The sequence below is a fragment of the Thunnus albacares genome, chromosome 15 (genome assembly GCF_914725855.1).
Source record: "Thunnus albacares chromosome 15, fThuAlb1.1, whole genome shotgun sequence".
Lineage (NCBI taxonomy): Eukaryota > Metazoa > Chordata > Actinopteri > Scombriformes > Scombridae > Thunnus > Thunnus albacares.
Genome location: NC_058120.1, coordinates 15,069,219 through 15,088,522, shown reverse-complemented (window position 1 = coordinate 15,088,522; position 19,304 = coordinate 15,069,219). Strand labels below are relative to the sequence as shown.

The window sequence follows — 19,304 nt, the reverse complement described above, 5'->3', positions numbered from 1 at the left end:
CTTTCTGTGATTAAAAATAACTTTGGCACGAGGAGAAAAACGGGTGAATCATTTCAAATCAGACTAATATTTACTCAGAGAGTTGAGTGCAGCTGCAGGGAGGAGGATCAACAGTTGACCGGAGCGCAGACAGTCCGACGCCGGGGCTGCAGGGCGCACTTCAGCCGGTTGGCAGCTCCGCTTTGTTTTCTAAACCTTATCTCCTGAACCCAAACTAATAGGTTGGTGGCCGGGAAGAGAAGAAGGGATACTAGAGGTTTTATTTGAGTGAAGAATGCCTTTGAGTCACGGAGGGGCAAAAGAAAGTTTTGAGAAACTTCAAAAATGACTTGTGGTTGTCTCTCTCTCTCTACTTGCGCGTGAGCTCAGCATGGGAGAAGTTTGGATGTTGGGTCACAAACTTTTTTGTTTTTTTAATCAGGTTCTTGCTCCTGGAGTGTGCAAGGCATTATGGTGAATGAATAAATAAATCCACATGGCCATTCATGAGCTCTGACACCCATTTACAGAGTGAGGTTGGTCATCATGCTGCCACATCTGGAAACAAGTAGAAGATAGAGCTCTCTCTGCACAAACAACCTATTTAAATATAGATTTTAAAGATTTTGACCTCTTTTGTGAGACCTATTCATGAGTGAAAACATTTTGCAAGTTGATTTTTTCCCCCCACTAGTTTAATAAAGATCTCTTAATCCTAAACTTAAACCTTAGAGGGTTTAAAACAAATGAATTTTAATGTTTCTTTTAGAGAACAATATCTCTTATTTATATTGTGTATTTCATACATAAAATGCAGCTCATAGTACTTGTAACCAAGGGTGAGTGCTGTTTATATGCACCATGAATGGAAGATTAGGACAATAGTAAAAGGAAAGAGTTGATGAATCTCATTGGTGGAGAAAGTAAACTCAAATACTTAGGTAAATGCATCAATACGGCAGTGTAAAAATACTCCATTACAATAGCTAACAGTTCTGTATTTAAAATGACACTCAAGTTCAAGTAAGCTATTGTTAAATAGGCTATTAATGGAAAAATAAAGTATTAAAAGTCAAAGTGCTCATGATGCAGAGACATTGCCACCACCATGTATGTTAATGGGGTTGACAAAATATTAGAAACACTTTTCAATATAATGCACTCCAGTACACCACCACCACCACCACCACCACCCACTACCACCTCAATAATAACAGGGGTTCCTAATAAAGTGCTCAGTGAGTTTATATTAGGCTGTATTCATTATGAATTATTATTGGTGATTCATCAAAGTGTAGCATATGTTAGTGTTGTAGTTGGTTGAGATGGACTAACCATTATATTTATAGTCCTACTGTTTGGTAGTTTAATCTGTTACAGTGCATTATATTTTAGCATTGATTTATATGTAAAATCCCAATCTGTAACTAGATCAGTCTAATGAGTGGCTATCTCCCTCAGATTTTTAGTAAAAGTAATGAAATGGAAAAACTCAAGAATCTCCATTTTTAATTAAGAACAGCATTTGACCAGCAGCACCATCAGAGAAGAACCCGGTGTTAAAACATCCAGGCCCCCGGGTTGATCAGCTGAGAACCACCTCTGATTGACAACCCCGAAACCTCATCTCCATGGAAACCGCCTCAGCGGCGCCGCGAGGGCTGGCTCGAGGGCTGCTGTGAATGGGGTGACGTCACGGCGCCGGCGCCAGAGAGTCTGCTCCAAAGACCGAGCGAGAGGGGAGAAGAAGGAAAAGAGAAACAGGGAAGAGAGAGAGAGGGAAGAGAGAGAGGGAGAGAGGTAGGAGTGGGGCTGCTGCTGCTGCTGCTGCTGGAGGTGGAGGTGCTTCGCTCGGCTCTGCACCGACGTGCTCTTGCGCCAATTCATCACCTGTCTGTCAGGCATCAGTCAGGGGCGTCGTGCGAAATTTACACAGCTGTGGGAGCGAAAGGAAGAAGGGGAGAAAATGGAAAAATCCTATTGCACCAGATGTGGACACAGACTGCAGGAGCTCCAGATTATATTAGAAATGCATAAAAAAAACAAAAAAAACAAAACAAAAAAAAACACAGGATCCTCAGACAGCTGAAGGAGAAGCTGGTGAATATAACAATGACACAGATGGTGTTTTGCTGGATTTTGTCAAATAGGCTCCTACAAAACATTTCTTTGGCGTAGTGTTTCGGGACACAGAATCATCATTATGTGGATTATTGTAGGTTAGAGCAGATCTTCTCTTCACTATCTCTGCTCACAATAATCCAGAGACGATCAGCCTGCTTCTTTCTACCTGCCTCTGCAGACTGGCTTCTCCTGCTACTTGTCCATACTTGTCCACGGGATTACTCCGGTTTTTTAGGATGTTTTTTTTTCTTCTTTCAACTGTATTGTCATTGTCAAAATAAACCAAAAATATTCAAATCACAACCACTTCCTCTTTACGCGCGTTCTCTCTCTCCATCCCCCTCTTTTAAAAAAAAAATTAGCCTATTGCGATCATTTAATCAACAAAGCCAAAAAAAGCACATCACAACAGTCCACAACTGCTCAATTAGTAAGTGCGGCATCAAACAGACAGACCCCCACCTCCCCTCCCACCCACCCCACCTTCAGCTGAAGAGTGAAGCGTGTAATTCCTACAAACAAATGAGTCATTCAGGAAACATGAAAGTGTCAATAGTGTTTAATCACCTCTTCACGTGCTCAAATATGAAAGCCACATTTGCAGGGCCGTGACTAAATGAACTCTGACACACAACAACTCAGGTGACAATTAACACAGAGATGCACGGGACCTTTACAGATGCACCCGAACTAGTATTTTTCACAAAGTCCACGTTTAATCTGAGGTTTATTGCATAAAGAAATAAATAAATTGCAATATTTGTTCTCTGATTCATTATAAGCCTGTGCAGTAAAAAAAATGCAGAAAGTTTTCCATCAACTCCTAATCACTTTTCTTTTCTAATCAGCACTGTTGCGCATCATCTCCAAAATATAGCAATAAGCTCCACTGTGTAGTGTGCTGCTGCTAACAGAAAATCAATAGCTTATCATAAAGTGCGTCAGTTTGCTTAATCTGATTAAATATTACCACATAAACTCAAATAGAGCCAAAAAAGTAATGCGCAAGGAACATTTTACCATGCGTAAAAACATCAAAAGCAGTTTTTTTTAAAAAACATTTTTCTGGTGGAAATTGTTCTAATTTGCCACTCAAACATTTTCTTGGTGGAAGCTGTTTCAGTTTGCCACTCAGAAACTTCACACCGGTCCGGGCTTGTGTGAATTAGGAATCATCAGGCGCGCCTGAGCTTTTGGTCCCTATCATCACTGCTCCACACCTCCAAAAGCGCACATGGCAACCACATTTATTGGTAAAAGTAGAGGAAGATGAGCCATGATTGACTACAAATTATTGATTTGTCTTTAAGATAAGCTATTACACATATAAACTGAAACATTTTTTGCTTTGTCTCATAGATAAAAAAAAATGTTTATTGACTGCACCCCTTTTGATTTTGTAAATACATTGTTTAAATACATTTCTGTTTGATCTTTACTCTACGTGACGAAACCACAAAACCCAATTTAAACCCTTTTTGGCGCAGATATCGGCGCGTGCTCACACCTTGCCATAGTACTCAATTGACAACCATGCGAATCATTAATTTTCTTGATCAGAAACAGGTAAGGGCTTAATTTTCCAAATTGCCCACCGGAGCTGCTGAAGCGCCCTCTGGGTTCCGCCTCCAACATGCGTTGCCACTGGTAACGCGGAGGAAAAGAGGAGGGACTTGAGCCAGAGAAGCCAATAGCAGAGCGAAAAGACGTTGAGTGACACTTAGCTCCTGGCCAATCAGCGCGTTTGACCCGCCTGTGTCGTATGCCCTGCCTGCTGCCTATATAAACCACACTGACAACTTGGTAATCCAGTCTGATCGCGGGTCGTCTGGCTAAAGTAGGACTTTAAAGAAGCAAGATATCGACACAAGCAAAAAAAGAGAAAAACCCCGTCTCGCTTAACTTAACACTGACAACATGAAAGCAATAAGCCCCGTACGGTCCTTCCGGAAAAACAACGCGAATTTATCAGAGCACTCCTTGGGAATCTCTCGGAGCAAGACCCCGGTGGACGACCCGCTCAGCCTGCTGTACAACATGAACGACTGCTACTCCAAGCTGAAGGAGCTGGTGCCCAGCATCCCCCAGAACAAGAACGTCAGCAAGATGGAAATCCTGCAGCATGTCATCGACTACATCCTGGACCTGCAGATTGCGCTGGACTCCAGTGTCGCACTAACCAGCCTGCATCACCCCGCGCGGCCGGGGCAGGTTCCATCCAGGACCCCTCTGACCACCCTCAACACAGATATCAGCATCTTGTCGTTACAGGTAATTACACCGTAGCTGATCCTAACTGGAGGAGGAGGAGGAGGAGGGGGGGAGGAAACGACAGACTGGTGTGTTGTGAAAGAAATGTTGTGTGTTTTATTTGTGCGCATAGCCAGCGCGTCTTTGTAGCCTATGCGTAACTCGCACAAAATGGCTTGTTGGTAAAAGGAAAATGGCATGTTTGTGTGTGTGTGTGTGTGTTTTTCCCTTTTGTTCTGAATCAGATGAGGAAACGATTCGACCTACATAACACTGTTGCAATGCCAGACACCTCAATCTGATGCTGCGTAACGAAAAAAAAATAACATTTGGTCTGTTTGTTTGTTTGTTTGTTTTCAGTCCCCGGAGTTGCCATCAGAGCTGATGACAGATGACAGCCGGACTCTGCATCGTTAAAGCGGTAAGTAGGCTGTCCTCATGTCTGCTGCTGCATTCTGTCCAGGGCTTTTAGGCTCCGCTACAGCCTGTCTCCCAGTCTGCTGAAGCAGAATGGGCTAGAATTACCATTTACCAATCCATTTGTTCCCTGCTAATGTGACTGTCGTCTCACGTTGCTCTAAAAGGTCCCAATATGTTTTGCATGAGTATGCGCTGCAACACTGCGCGTCAGTTATGACAAGGCACAGACAGTTGGCTTGACTTGAATCCAAATTTGATCACATATGATATATATATTTTTTTATTTAAATTGAGGCTTAAAAGAGAATCAGTTAGGAGCAGAATCACAAACAAAAAAAGACCCTTTAGGACTTATCTGTGTCAGTAAGGTGACCCAAATCGAACGATTTATCGTATTAATCGAATAATTCATCTGTAATTGCTCTGCTGTGTCCAAAGACATTTCGGTGCAGATTCATTTTTTTTATTTTTTATTTTTATTTTTGCACTGAAAATAAAATGGAAGCTCCAGGCTGCTCAGGGTTACTGTATATAAGTAGTAGTCGTCAGGGTTGTATTATACCCTCTTGTGTCTATAATGAAGAGCATCTGCAACAGGAAAATAATGGCTGTTTGGATTACTGCTACTACGATGTCTGCACATAATTGGTACAAGAAGTGGGTAGGCGCCAGCTGAGCGGCAATTACGCTGATTCTTCCCCAGATTGTAGGCTGAAGTTGTGCGAAAAGTGTGTGTGTGTGCGTCCCTCCCTTCTCTCCCTCTCTCTCCCTCTCTCTCTGTTTCTCTCTCTCTCTCCCTGTGTGTGTGTGTGTGTGTGTGTGTGTGTGTACATCTGGAGCGCAGGGTTTGCTTAGTATTGGGAGTGTTTGGTTAAATGTTAAAAACTGCGGCTTCCTCCCTGGCGCCAGTCTGTCCGGATCTCTGCCCTGTTTGCATTTTCTAAAACACGCCTCTCTTTCTCAATCTTTTGCAGGTGTTTGGTCAAGACGCAAAAACACACACAGGACCTGGGGAGCAGGACTTTCCTCCCCCCCACCCCACCACCACCACCACCACCTCCACCCACCCATCCTCCCCCCCTTCCTCCAACCTCTGTCCTCCAGGCCTGGATTTTTCTTTTTCTTCTGACGCTGAAATCAAGAGACTTTTGCTTATTATGGGACAATCTTATGTGATGTGTTTTCTGTTTGGACACTTCATTATTATTTAACTTAAGATTTTTTTTTATTTGTGGGTCCTTTCTGGAAAATGGAAGGCACGTTATATTCCCGACAGTGGGAGGAAAAACGAGATTATTGTCACAAGGATTATTTCTCCCCTTTCACCCTTGTCCCCTCCTTGTTGAAGTCTTCGCTTTTTTTGCGAAGGTGGGAACGTGAATAGAAAAGACAACTTGGTTAGTTACTGTAAAAAGTTTAGTCTTGTCTTGTCAGAGTTGTTGGCACATGAAGGACTGGACGTTGTTAAAAAAAAAAAAAAAAAAGGAAAAAAAAGAAAAGTGGGGAAAAAAGTTAAATGAAAGAATGAAACCTTGTGAACTCTCGGGAGTTTATCTTGTATAGTTGCAGGAATTTGAAACTTCTGCAAAAGTGTAATGTTGTACTTAATTATTCTGAAACTTTTTATAAAAGTAAATTGTACCTTTTTTATACAAAAATAAATCAAAAACGCACATTTGAACATGTTTCTTTTGGGGGGGGAGGGGGGGGGTGGGAGAGTTGAGAATTCAGTGTTGGGTGTCAGTGGTTTGAGAGCAGGCTGTAATCCTGACCCCAGTGGAAGACACCAAAACCAGTGCGTAAAATCAGTGTTCCAGCTGTGCGTCCAGCTGACTTTCTCCATGACTGTATAGGACATGACAGCGCTATATGAACACCGAACATCGGACGCACTTCAAAAAACAAATCCCACAACAAAGTGTCCTTATCAGACCTGCAGTATGTGACCTATAACGGTCTAAAACACAGCGTCCCCCCCTACCCCCACCCCCCTCCCCTTGAGGCAAACACGACCTGAGGGCGCACAGTTGCATAAAGGCTTATTTAGGGCGAACTGACTGCACTTTTACTTTCTTACACGCTATGTAAAGTAAATAGGATTAAATGGCTTAGCGTGACAGCCGCGGCCATTAAAGCAGTGGGCTGTAGGCTATGTGTTTAAAAAGAAGTAGACAATTATGGAAATTTTAAGGTGAAACAGGGGCCGTGATGCGTAACTGACTCCAAAGTAATATTCACTTCACGAGAGCTTATTTCTTAAATTCGAACTAACTTTTAATTGGTTGGGCCTATTTGTTGCTCTCTCCAAAAGTTTGACAAAACGCACTTCTCCTCAAAATAAAAAAAATTGGTGACCTTTTCTGTCATTTGCCAAATCAAATAGCACTGCTGTCCAAATGTTTGACCATCAGCCAGGTGAAATATATATTAAAAAAAAAGTATTAAGAGCACCTGGAGGCAATACATGTGCTGCTTTGGTGCCAGTAAATGTGAAGCAAGCGATAGTGTAACAATTCAGCTTAGAGGGCGACATATTGAGCCGAGGAGTCCAAGACCAAAAAGATCTTTTCACGACTGCAGTGCGTAATATACTTTAAAGGAGGCATCAACCGCAGAAAGGTGCTGTGGTGAGAGAGGCAGTGGTAGCCAGTATACTATAGGCTACTGGGTGACAGTTGACCCAGCTGTCAATCATCTCCTTTACATTACAGCATCGCTTTCCAAATGTTTTCACAACATTGACCATTAAGATATGAACCCATTTTTGTTGACTTTACCCCAAGGCACCTTTATGGGATTTTTCTTGATTAAGTGTGTATAATCTGTGTAAAAACTTTACCCATGAAAACTTTCACTCCACTAGTACTTCATAAAGTAAATAAATTCTGTTTATGATTTCTTCACAGTTAAATGCAAAGGAACCTCCTATATGACCCCCGCAGGTACCCAAACTCCACTTTGGGAGTCACTGGGCTGAAGTTGTTAGAGTCAGTAGTTAATCTGACAGTCAGTGTCTGTGCCACCAGTCTGCAGCACGTTTGTATGGAGAGTGCGCCATCTATCGGCCAATATGAATCCTACCGATGAAGCCCACCCCCTTGCATGTCACCCTTCTTCCTTTCTCAAATTGCTTTAGATACATCATTTAATTGTAGAGTATTTTGGTTTATTTACAGGCTAATCCCAGTCTACTCAGTGTTCACTGTAGAAACATCTGATTTTCCTGCGAGGAAGAGAAGAAAATAGAAAACACAAGACTTAATTACAAGGGTCCACATAGCCAAAAATGTTTATTGATTCACAAAACAGTTTCACAAGTAACTTTGGAAAAGACAATCACCACTTTGGAGTCTAATAGTGCATGCAAAAGCCTCTTCTATCACGGAGACTGTCAACAACAAACTGCACCACTGTCTACATTTCCAACTAGTTCAAATGTTTTAACTACCAAACATCGCACCGCACAGGACGCTTTGGAGCCGAGAGGCTTCAGTAACGTTGCTAAACTTTTTCAGTTGTAGCTACATTTTCTGAGGCAACACTTTTTTTTTTTTGTAAGATGAAACATTCCATCACTAAACACACCATTTCCATATAACAGCACCACATTCACATGAGAAAGAAATCACTGTAACTATCCAAAGAAATGGGATCACAAAAACATGTATTTGTGTATGTAATGTATTCATGAATGTATCAGATTAAGATGATTTTTTATAGTAACCGAGTAACTGAAGCTTTTCATTGCTTTACCCTTGATTCACAGCAACACTTCCTACTTTTTTCTTCCCAACAGTTGAACACAGATAAACTCTACTAGTTTGGCACACGTCACGACATCAACAGTATAATTACGTCAACTAACAACATTAAGAACAACATCCTACGTGAACCTTCTCAGAATAACAAACCACATATGGCTTCTTAGAGGACGCTCTCTCTCTCATCTCCCAGGCTGATGGTGCGCAGGTTCTGGTTGCGATGGACGGTGGCAGCCGTGGTGTTGGCAGTGTTGCTGCTGCCGGGGGTGACGATGACAGCTGGCGAGTCGATGATGCCGGAGGAGGAGGTGGTGGACTCTGTGCCTGTGATGTTAGCTTGTTGCTGATGGCTGTTGTTGGTGTTGGAGTTGGTGGTGGTGGTGGTGTCGCTCAGGCTGTTTGTGTTGTTGTTAAGGGTGGTGTTGCTGTCGGTGCGGTTGAGGTTGCTCACCCCGCTGGACGGCCACCCCTCGTCGGGGCTGCTGGCCATCAGGCTGGCCTCGGACGGAGCTTCGGAGCAGATGGACATGCGGGCCACTGTCGCGTCCTGCAGGCCGCTCAGGCTGCTGGGGAGGAGGCCTCTCTTCTTCACCAGGCCCTCCAGCTCCAGTTCAATCAGGCTGGGCTTCAATGCTTCTCTCCCTCTTACGGCGTCTCCTTCAGCCTCCTCCAGAGAGCGGTCCGACGAGCTGTTGCTGGAGCGCATCCCTGAGTCGGACGAGTCCTTCTTATCCAGGAGGATTTCGGTGAGGAAGCCAGGCTTGGTCAGCAGCCCACTGGGGTGGGAGGCTTTGTGGGGGGACGCGGCACCAGCTCTTGCCTCTTTGTGGAGGAGAGGTGTGGTGTTGTCAGCTTCTTCTGGGCCTGAATCTTCATCGCTGGGCAGCTTGTGGTAGCATGGCCCGGCATCTTTCTTCTTGGAGCCCGGCGTCCTGGAGGATGCCGTGCTGTGGTCCAGCTTCTCATCCTCTTCGCTGATTGGGTCTAGGAGCTGGGCATCTGTCCCTGAGGCGAAGTCTGTGGCATCACTAGTCTTGGAGCCTCTCTTGGTGAAGGACTTGCGGCTGTCTTGGTCAGCTCCCTCCTTGGCCTGGGGAATGGGAAGAGGATTCAATGAGAAGGACATGAAAATATACAGTATCCTGTGCTGTTGGCTGAGAGGCCTCTGAAGAGGGGATTCCTGTCTCTCTGTTATGTGCCAAGAGAAACAAAGACTATAAGCCAATAATTAAGAAATGCAAGAAGCAGTGATCTCCCCTTTCCCAGCATAGAATAAGACTCTTAACATTGGACAGGCCAGAGAATTTACAACATTTAAAAACACGAGTTTTAGATCGACACAACATACAGGCTAACCTCAGAGCTGTGTCTACACAAGTATGGCAACAGTAAATTAAACCACATAGGGTTTTTTTTTCCCCGTTTACTGACAGTGGGAGCTTCTACTCTGATTTGACTAAACTATTTATGCTGTTAGTGATGCAGTGATAAAAACTCAACAGTTAACTCATGACTGTCCACTCACCCCTTTTTCCTCTGAGCTGCCAGCCTGGAGGAATTGTCCGGGGTGGGGCTGCACGGGCCTCTCTCCCCCACTGCCGGACATCTCCACTTGGGCCATCTGTGCGATGTACTCCTTGTAGGCATCACGATACTCAGCCTGCTGCTTGTCTGTCAGTTTGCAGATGTCATTAGAGGATTCCTGGGAGTTGAGGCTGGACATGCTCGAGGTGCGGAGATTTGTCACCTGACAAGATGAGGAAAAAGTTAGATCGGTGTTCGTGTGCATCCACTGTGAGTTTGTTTATGAATATGTTCATTTTGTAGGTAACTGCAGAGCGAGACTGCTGTAGGATAGAGTGCACGACACCTGAATGTAATTAACGTGACTATGTGGCAGTTACAATAGGGTTTTTAAAAATAAAGTTCCATATTTACATTAGTAACGGATGAAACATTCAGAATATGAGAACAGGATACGCTGAAAAAGTTACTGGCAAAGACAGCAGGCGGAGTGGCAATGAAAGCTGTGGTGTTTTCAGTGTTGGATGATTTGAATTTGAAACAGATCACAAAGTGAGATCATATAAAATAGAAGCGGAGCCAGCTGTCTACGTGTGAGTGTTGCTCGTTTCTCAGAGATTTTGCAAATTGGGAATAGGGAAGGTGAAAATAACAAACAGGGGGCCCCTTGGCACCTTTTGGTGCGCTGCAGTCTGTGTGTGTGTGTATTTTTAATTCTGCCCTGCTCTTTTCTTGCTCAAAACCACATTAATGTCACCAGCACACTGGCTAAATGTGTGCTTGGTGCAGAGGACATGTGGCCGTGTGACAGTTTTGGGTATGTAACTTTGCGATACGCAAATTATACGCTTACACCATCAATTTTTATACCTCTTATCTGTTTTACGTGTAAATGTGGGCGAGTAAAATGTGCATGCGTACAGAACGTCTATCTGATCATATCTGCTGTTGTGGTGCATTTACACTGAGCTCCTGACAGAATGACTGACCGGCCAGTGTGAGTGGTTGATGTATCTTGGAGCCTCTTCCAGCCCTGCTCCACTGAGCTCTTCGAAGCTGAGGTTGAGGCTGAAGGCCCCCCCTTCATGCTGGACTCCCCCTGAGCGTCTGCTGGGCTCCCCGTGGTGCACGCTGCTGCCCTGCTCGCTAGTAGCTCGGGACTCATCCTGAAGCAGAGCCTGGCTTTCAGCATGTCTTTGTTCCATCACCTGGGAAAAGACATTGCGATTCAATATTTCAGATCAGTCATTTAACTTTTAAGAAACAGGGTCAATAGTAAAGAAGTTTATTTTAAAGCCTGTGACAAACAAAACAAGTATGTTAGACAGCAACAACATCATGTGCTTGCGAGAGGAGAATAGTGAGCTGTTCCTTAAGTGGAGCTACTCAGCTGTCCACTCCTGCCCGACAATAACCTCCCTTCATCCAGATATCAGTCAGCCATCTTGAACCAGATGGCTGTGCTGGCTCCGTCCTGGCAGAACAACACTGGTTACATGGAGCCGTGATGCCAGTGCACTTTCCAGCTGCTCCTGCATGAGCTCTGCATCAGATGTCCGGTAAAACACGACCAATCGGGGGCTCTGGTTTGGTATTAGGAACACAGACTGACATCTGACGAAGTGGAGCCGACTACACGTGTTAGTGATTTCAGCCCCGGCTCAGCCTACTGGACTCCAGGCTGACTGACTAGTGCGCTTCTCGTAATACGGATTATAAAATCTCCTGTTCCAATATCTCAGCGCAGCACAAGATGTTGTATTACAATTTGCTGTCTTGCTTCTTTTTGGAATAAACAAGAGCTGACGTATATCAACAGGAGGGCCCTGGCAGAGCTGAGTGTCTGCAAAGTACCACAGTGAGGAGCATGTATGCTATTGTAAATCTGTTTCAAGCATTTACTCTAAAGTAAAGTATGTGGTTGTTACTGTTGTTTGTGGACAGATGTTTTTTTTCAAATCTTTTTTGTCTATAGGTAGCACACTTATTCTGAGTTAATAATCTATTATATACAAGATTACAGCTTAATATTAAAGCAGGCTGTGAGACTAATAAAGTTTAAAGTCTCACCATTCCCCTGAAGAGCTGCCAGTCGCCAAAGTTCATCTCCATCTCTTTCTTCAGCTCATCAAGGTTGCACTGAGACAGCACCCGTCCGTTTATATTAGCCTGCAATAGACAAGGAAGGGACTGAATGGTTTGTTCAGCGATTGATTGATTGATTGACTGACATGTCCGTGAAGATTCTCAGTCATCCAGGTCATTGTTATCTAAGGAGGGTTGAATCGAGGACAAGCGGACTTTGTTGTAGATACTTGAAGACGTTTCGTCTCTCATCCGAGGGCCTTCTTCAGTTCTAACTGACTTGGCGGGTAGTCCCAGGTGTTTAAACTCTTTGTTAGTGCTCCTGGCAGTTTTAATGATGGTCGTTAAAGAGTCGTTGGAGTCACCCGAGGCCAAGTGTAAACGACAATTGTTGGAGTTGTCACATGAGGCCAAATGTGAATGGTTGTTAAGTCTCCTGGGAGGGGATGAAAGAACAGCATTGTAGGTGAAGTACAGTGGTGTCGCAGACCTCCTCCTCTGTTGAGGGATGGTTTCTCTGCTTTGACGTAGAAAGCCTCCTTCACTCTTCTTGTTAAATCTTCTTCTCAGGAGATTTAACAACTATTCACATCAGGTCTCATGTGACAACTCCAACTACTGTTTTACATTTGGCCTCAGGTGACTCCAACGACTCTCGTTACAACAGCCAGGAGCACTAACGAACCAAGTGGTATCGATGACCTTGTTAATGACCCCACGGAGGTTAAATACCTGGCAGTCAGTTAGAGCTGAAGAAGCCCTTTGGATGAGAGGCGAAAAGTCTTCAATCTAGAACGATGTCCACTTGTCCTCGATTCAACCCTCCTTGGATATTTATTGACATGTGCAAAGTTGGATTAGGCAAAAACAAAAAACAATTACAACACAATCAAGTGGGGACGCAGTGAAGAGCAAAAAAAGTTACACAAGAACGCAGGTCAAGTACTTTGAAATGAAAAGTATCATGAAACCATTGAAAAAAAATATTTTCTGCTAAAGTAAGTAACTCATTATATTTAGCAGAGACTACATGGATAACATTTTTGAACGTACCTTCTTGACTGTGGAGGTATACTGAGACAGCATGTTGGGGTCGATTCCATCAATCTGTTTGAGACGCTCACACACTGCATCTGTGTTCATAGAGCTGAGCAGGACCGCAGGAGAGCCCTACACACACACACATATGTACAATTAGAACATAAAACAACATATTCAGGGATTTTTTTGTGAGTTACGGTTACCAAAGGCAAACTGCGCACTCTGTTAGAGTAACTCGTCACTCCCACCACGTTGATTAGGGCAAATCGAGCAACAATTCCTGACAAAGAGACGTGCAGACCTGTTACTGTGAAGCACACAGAGGTGCAAAACCACAATCCCACGCAGTAATTCTCTCTATCAGTCACACAGTGTAAGTGTAAAAGTAAACAAAGCTGCCACTCTATCCAAATACACTGTTACCTGCTCTTATTCTTTTTCTCAGTGTATATATAAGCACGTTAAGTGTGTGCACAACACTTAAGGGATGGAGTCTGTAAGTCTGTGAGGCGCAGCTGAGCCGAGCGGCCGTTGTGGAGCAGCTACGAGGCTTGATGTGACTAATACCAACTGCCTGTTGATGCTGTTCAAGGCCTCACAGACAGCCAACATGCTACCCGCTGGCACAAAAACTAAACAAACCTCTTCATCCCACTCCCCTCCCTTTCTTCACTCACCCCTCTCCTCTCTGGGTCTGCTTGTCTTTGTGAACCCTAGCTCTCGTTCTTTTCTTCCTTCCTTCCTTCCCTCCCTCCCTTCCTTCCTTCCTTTTGCATTCCTTCCCTCGCTGACCTCCTACTTTCTTTTCCATCACTCTTGTTCCTCTCTCCCCCATCTTTTCTTCCTGCTCCCTCCCTCCCTCCCTCCCTCGTCATCTCTGCTCTCCCCGGCTATTAACACCATTAAGACATGGCTTCAGACTAAGCCCCCCGGCTTTGTTTCTGGTTTCGAGGGAGAAGAGTGTAGAGCTTAATTGGACTCTGAGTGGTTGTTAGACAAAAAAGAATAAGCAGCGCAAACAATACAGTACACAATAGTAGGTGCCAACTTTCTGTCGTGGTGGGCAAAAGGATAAAGACTGGCACTCCGGGAGTTTAACTACTGTTCATGTCCACATAATGCAGGTTTTACTCTGGAATGAAACTACATTAGTGTATCTACTCAACTACTTCATACACACTGAGACCGAAAGTTCACTTCTAAGTGATAATATCTCTTTCTACAGCATGCTTGGAAGCAATGAATCAGTGTGTTAGCGTTAGAGATGAGGTGGAAGATGGAGAGGGGGTTGGAGGCAGAGATGAAAGTAGCCATGAAACCAATAAGTGTACCTGCTTTAATTTGTAAGGCAGCGCCTTTAAATGCTTGATAAGGAGACAAAAAGAAGCAGACGGACAAATAGTCAGACAAAAATACACACAGACATTTATAGCGGTATAAAGCCGCAGAACCTGTGAAAAAAAAAAAAAGGCGGGTGGGGTGTGGGGGCAGAAAATGCAGACAGACAAGCAGAAGAACACAAGCGCATTTTGAACTCATCATCAGGGGACAGGAGAGACACTGACTACAGGGCAGACAGACATTTATCTGTCTCGCAGCAGGGGAGGAGACGGCTCCTTTGCAGCAGCTCGCCAGCCACGTTAGCCTGAAAAAGACGAGGCTATTGGAAGTAGAATTATTACACAAGGAGATTTTGTTTTCACTGGAGTCAGCCGGCTTTTAGAGTCATAATCTGCAGACAGAACGGATTGTGGACGAGACACACACAGACACAAAAACCGAGTGAGAGAATGAGACATCTCTCACTCTGCGCAAGAAAAAAAAAAAAAAGCAGAAGTTTCAATTCAGGGCAGGCCTTGAATACGACGCTTCGATTCAGACGTCGAGCGTGTGTTCCAAGAACGTGAGCGAAAGCGCAAATGTCTGCGGCTGTGTCTGCGTTCACACGTATGTGTGTGTTTGTGTGTGAACCCTCCCAGTGTGTGTGATAAGACTGTAATTACAGCTGGGCTGAGCTCAGGGCTGGGCAGAAGGATGGGGAAGAGGAAACAGAGCTCTGTGAGGGAGGAAGCGTCTTGGTAAGGAGATAAGCTTTACCAGCGCTGGGCTCATTGTCAGTATGTGTGCTTGTGTGTGTGTGTGTATGTGTGTGTGTGTGTGTTGCCAGCCCCCAACAGTTGCTCTGATGATAATCCCGGCAGCCCGAGGAATCCATACTCACACTTATATCAGCTAGGCAATTACACTGAGCTAGGCCTGCTTACATATCCAAAGAGTCACACGCAAATGAGCCGGTGTGCACACACGTCCACATTCACACATTTGCAGAAATACAGGCGCATGTGAATGCTACACAAAGAGATCAAGTGTGAACCAGAAAGGGATAAGATGGGCTAATGTACATAGAACAGCCAGAATGGGATGAAACTGAAGAAATTTATACTGCAGAGGAGAGGAGACAAAAGAGCAGGAGGGAGATATGAAGAATGAAAAAGCTTATAACATTTAAGAAAGTGATGAAGGTATAAAGGAAAGGAGGAAGATATAGAGCAAAAAAAAAAAAGATACAGAAATACAGAGAGAGAAGTGAGATGGCGAGAAGGAACATTTCATTAATCTATATTTAAATCTTTCATACAGCTCCTTTAAACGCTTGCTGGCAGTGCCCTGATAAGTGGCTTTGTGGAGCAGAAATCTGAGTAGCGTTATCATTAAATTGTTCTAATAGAAGCTGCTCTCTCTTGAAATGTGTGAATGTCTGGGTGTAGAGATTCAGGTTCGTTTCAGTGCGACTCCATGCATTCCTGAGGTGGGTTAACAACACTTTTATGTCCATTTTAAAGAGAGTGTGATGTGTTAACTCTGCCATGCTACGTTTACATATGCTATAGTTTGTGCTAACCAGCTTTAGTGGTCGTAGTCATACCGGATGCAGCTTTAAGTATATATTGTAGTAGCAGGTGTTATAGTGAGCAGTGGGTGTGATAGTCTATATTTGTTCTCTCAGCTTTTGTAAAAACCACAGCCGTGAATTAAATAGTGACAAATGAGTCAATGTGCATGCAACAACTGCAAGTTTCCATGCATCAAAGGTCTGCAAAAATACAGGCGTGCATTTTTAACATGCTTATGTTACGACTTAACATAAAAAAATGCATTTAAAATCATTGTTTAAAACATCGGCCAAATAAGTAGGGACTAGCTACATGTTAGCAAATCCCTAATGCTACACAACTGCGACTGCATGTATATGTGTGCAGTGTATGCACTCATATGCCTTTTCATGTTAATCAGGTTACCATGGTGGGGTCAGAGAGACAGGAGGGGAGGCCTTCTCTGGCATCCTCTGCAATAACATCCTGACATGGGCACAGAATGGAGACAAAGGTTGTGTAGAGAGAAAGGCTGAAGTGGGTTGAGTTAACCGGCCGCTTTATTTATGGAATAACTTTCCATTTCTTTACTCTGGGTCTGGACATAGCAACAGCGGTTGGGCAAAGGGGCTGTTGCGACACTAAATTCGTCAGGCGATAATGGAAAGTTTAATGATAATACATGACATCACAATGAGGAGAAGAGAACTGCAGGATGAAGGGAGAAAACGATGGAGGAATGAGGAAGAAAAAGAAAGTGTTGAAAAAAGAAAAGAAGGTCAGGCTTTGTGGTGAGATATATGTTCATGCGGTAGGTTGACACAATGGACCTGATAGCATACTTAACTACCCAAACAATTAAATTTAGAAAATGTATAATAAAAATAGAACAATCCATCTCTTAACTCATATTATCAGACTAATTCATATGAAGGAAATGACAGTTTAAATTTTTTGGCTATTTTTTAACAGGAGACAGAGCAGAGCAATAACGATTATTTCAGATTTAAGTCATCAATCAAATCACACATTGTTGCATAAGAAAACCGATACACCAGCTAATGTATCTGAAGCTGTCATCATCTAGAGCAGGACGTAGGCACATGTTAGATGGATCTAGCGCTACTTCATTACTTACAAGTCCATTGGTGCTGTCCTTAAGTTGACCGGGTGGTTTAATGGAGTGACGGAAGGATGAGGGGACATGGTGGGAGTAATGCCTTGGCAGGTGATACACATGATGGGGGAAATAAGGCTATGAGGGGAGAAGGAAGGAATGGGGAGGAGAGGAGGTAAAAAAAATAAATAAATCATATGAGGGAACTCAGGCGAACACAAACAAAAATGTCAGGAACTATTCCTATTGTCGCTATTAGATAGTTGTCAGGGGTTCCAATGTAAATACTGAACAACATTCATTTGGTTCACCTTCAATTTATCAAGACAATCACATTTTCAATTGAGCTTTTATACATCAATATGAACACCCGATGGACTCTAAAGTAGTAAGTTGAGGACTGGTTATCTCAACAGTATCCCCTGTCCTGCCTCACCCGGTTGTAGAAGGGGTGCTGCGGACCAGTCATCCCACTGAAATAGGAACTGTGGGGCTGAGGAGGCAGGGATCCGGTGAAGGAGCCTGCCGGGGAGCAGGCGACGGAGTGCTGGCCATAACCTGATTGTGGACGGGGCACTGCCTCTTGCAGGGGCAGCGTGGGATAGGTCACTCCTCCCATGTGCATCTGCTCCCTGGCCGCACGCACATCTAAGAGAGGACAGAAACGAGGGGGGAAAAAAGAACAAAAAGAAAGAGAGAATGAACTGTTTATCTGCGATGCTGATGATCATGTCTTGGCGATGACTATAAAGACCCTTCAGATCCACCCACGCATCAAAAATGTAGCTTTATTCCGTCATCTCCAGAGAGTTTAGACAGTTGTGAATCCAGAGAGAAAAATACATATCAAACAATCGTTGTACACAAGAGCAAAATTCCTTGATTCTGAAAGTACTACAGGGAATACAACAGAAACACTGTTCCTGAACATGTTCTTCTTATCCAAAATAGAAGACCAACAACTGAATTTTGAAGAGAACAGCCGCAGATGTTACAAATACAACAACCTTCAACTTTGAATTTCAATCTAACTTTGATTTCTATTACTCAGTTTTCTCACAAAGCAGCAGGCGCGTTGATATTCTGTTTTTTTTTTAAGAACGATACGCCAGCCACGTAACGACTGGCACATGGAGCCCCTCACCGTCCCTGACATATAAATTTACCCATGTAAACAAACCGAGCAGACCACGTGAACTCATAGACACTATCTCATAAGTACTTTGCCACGATTGTTTTCACATAAATCAATTTGACTACGAGAGGAGTGGAGTGGGAGCTGAGTAGGAGCTTTGGTAAAACCTCCCAAATTAAAGTTAAATAAGCCCGGGGACAGAACAGAGTGGCTCTGTGCGGCTGGCCAGAAAGTAAGAACCAGAAACAGAAGCAGGCACCAGAATGTCTCCTGGTTATACAAGTGGCTGCTGAATGACACGTTGAGTGAGACCCAATCCAGCCTGTGAACACAATGGAAGCCTTATGATGTGAGTCAGGCTCATGGGCGGGTATCACTGACAGCACTGCCCACTGGCTGGCCACAGGACACTGGGCACCAAGTACCGACTGACCACGGAGGGAGTGGAGGGAACGGGATGACTGGGATGGAGCATTGCTCACCTTCCACTCCCTGGAGACACGTGTGGAGGTAAAAACACCCACACACCTTTGAGCAAACACACATACACCGGTAAACACATGTTTCGTGGATAGATATACACACCTACACACATTTAGGAAAGGAAACCTCCTTACAGACTGGACGTCTGGTTGTAGAGCTTGGTCAGCTGCGTCCTGCGTGACTCAACGGAACAGACTCATAACACTATGATGCAGCAGCTTCACACTAGGCGTCATTGACACTCCTGTATGGGCCGAACGGACGCTGACGCACGGTAGCAAAAGTACAGCGCCCGCTCTGGATTACAGTTTAAAAGGGATGCAATATTACGTCACCCTAACTACAAACTGTGAAACCTGGTGTACCAGTAGAAGCAGACTGGCGACAGCGAGTGAAAATATTGTGTTGATCCCACAGTGCTGTAGATGCAACCTACTTGACATTTGATTGTTTGGGAATGAGAACTGAGCTGTGGGTTTCTGAGAGCCCCTGCAGTGGGTGATTTTAGAGCA

The 19,304-nt window shown here is 44.1% G+C and overlaps 2 protein-coding genes across 6 annotated transcripts in view; one reads left to right on the top strand and one right to left on the bottom strand.

The window, feature by feature from the left end:
- Positions 1-3,898: 3,898 nt before the first annotated feature.
- id2a (inhibitor of DNA binding 2a) lies at positions 3,899-6,448 on the top strand. Its single transcript, XM_044375864.1, has 3 exons — positions 3,899-4,374; positions 4,714-4,774; positions 5,748-6,448. Exons 1-2 carry the CDS (start codon positions 4,021-4,023, stop codon positions 4,768-4,770), a joined length of 411 nt encoding a protein of 136 aa, XP_044231799.1. The 5' UTR covers positions 3,899-4,020; the 3' UTR covers positions 4,771-4,774; positions 5,748-6,448.
- A 1,587-nt stretch (positions 6,449-8,035) lies between these two features.
- Positions 8,036-19,304, bottom strand: part of kidins220a (kinase D-interacting substrate 220a) — a 47,710-nt gene continuing 36,441 nt past the window's right edge. For 2 of the 5 annotated variants that reach the window (XM_044374651.1, XM_044374650.1), the window contains exons 25-32: positions 17,611-17,822; positions 17,196-17,312; positions 16,484-16,543; positions 13,197-13,313; positions 12,129-12,227; positions 11,048-11,266; positions 10,060-10,281; positions 8,036-9,624 (exon numbers count right to left, since the gene is read on the bottom strand). In XM_044374651.1, the coding sequence (XP_044230586.1) occupies positions 8,698-9,624; positions 10,060-10,281; positions 11,048-11,266; positions 12,129-12,227; positions 13,197-13,313; positions 16,484-16,543; positions 17,196-17,312; positions 17,611-17,822 (1,973 nt within the window). In that variant the 3' untranslated portion in view covers positions 8,036-8,697. Of the gene's footprint in view, positions 9,625-10,059; positions 10,282-11,047; positions 11,267-12,128; positions 12,228-13,196; positions 13,314-14,515; positions 14,549-16,483; positions 16,544-17,195; positions 17,313-17,610; positions 17,823-19,304 lie in introns of all 5 variants that reach the window. The other 3 variants (XM_044374654.1, XM_044374652.1, XM_044374653.1) reach the window with 3 other exon arrangements.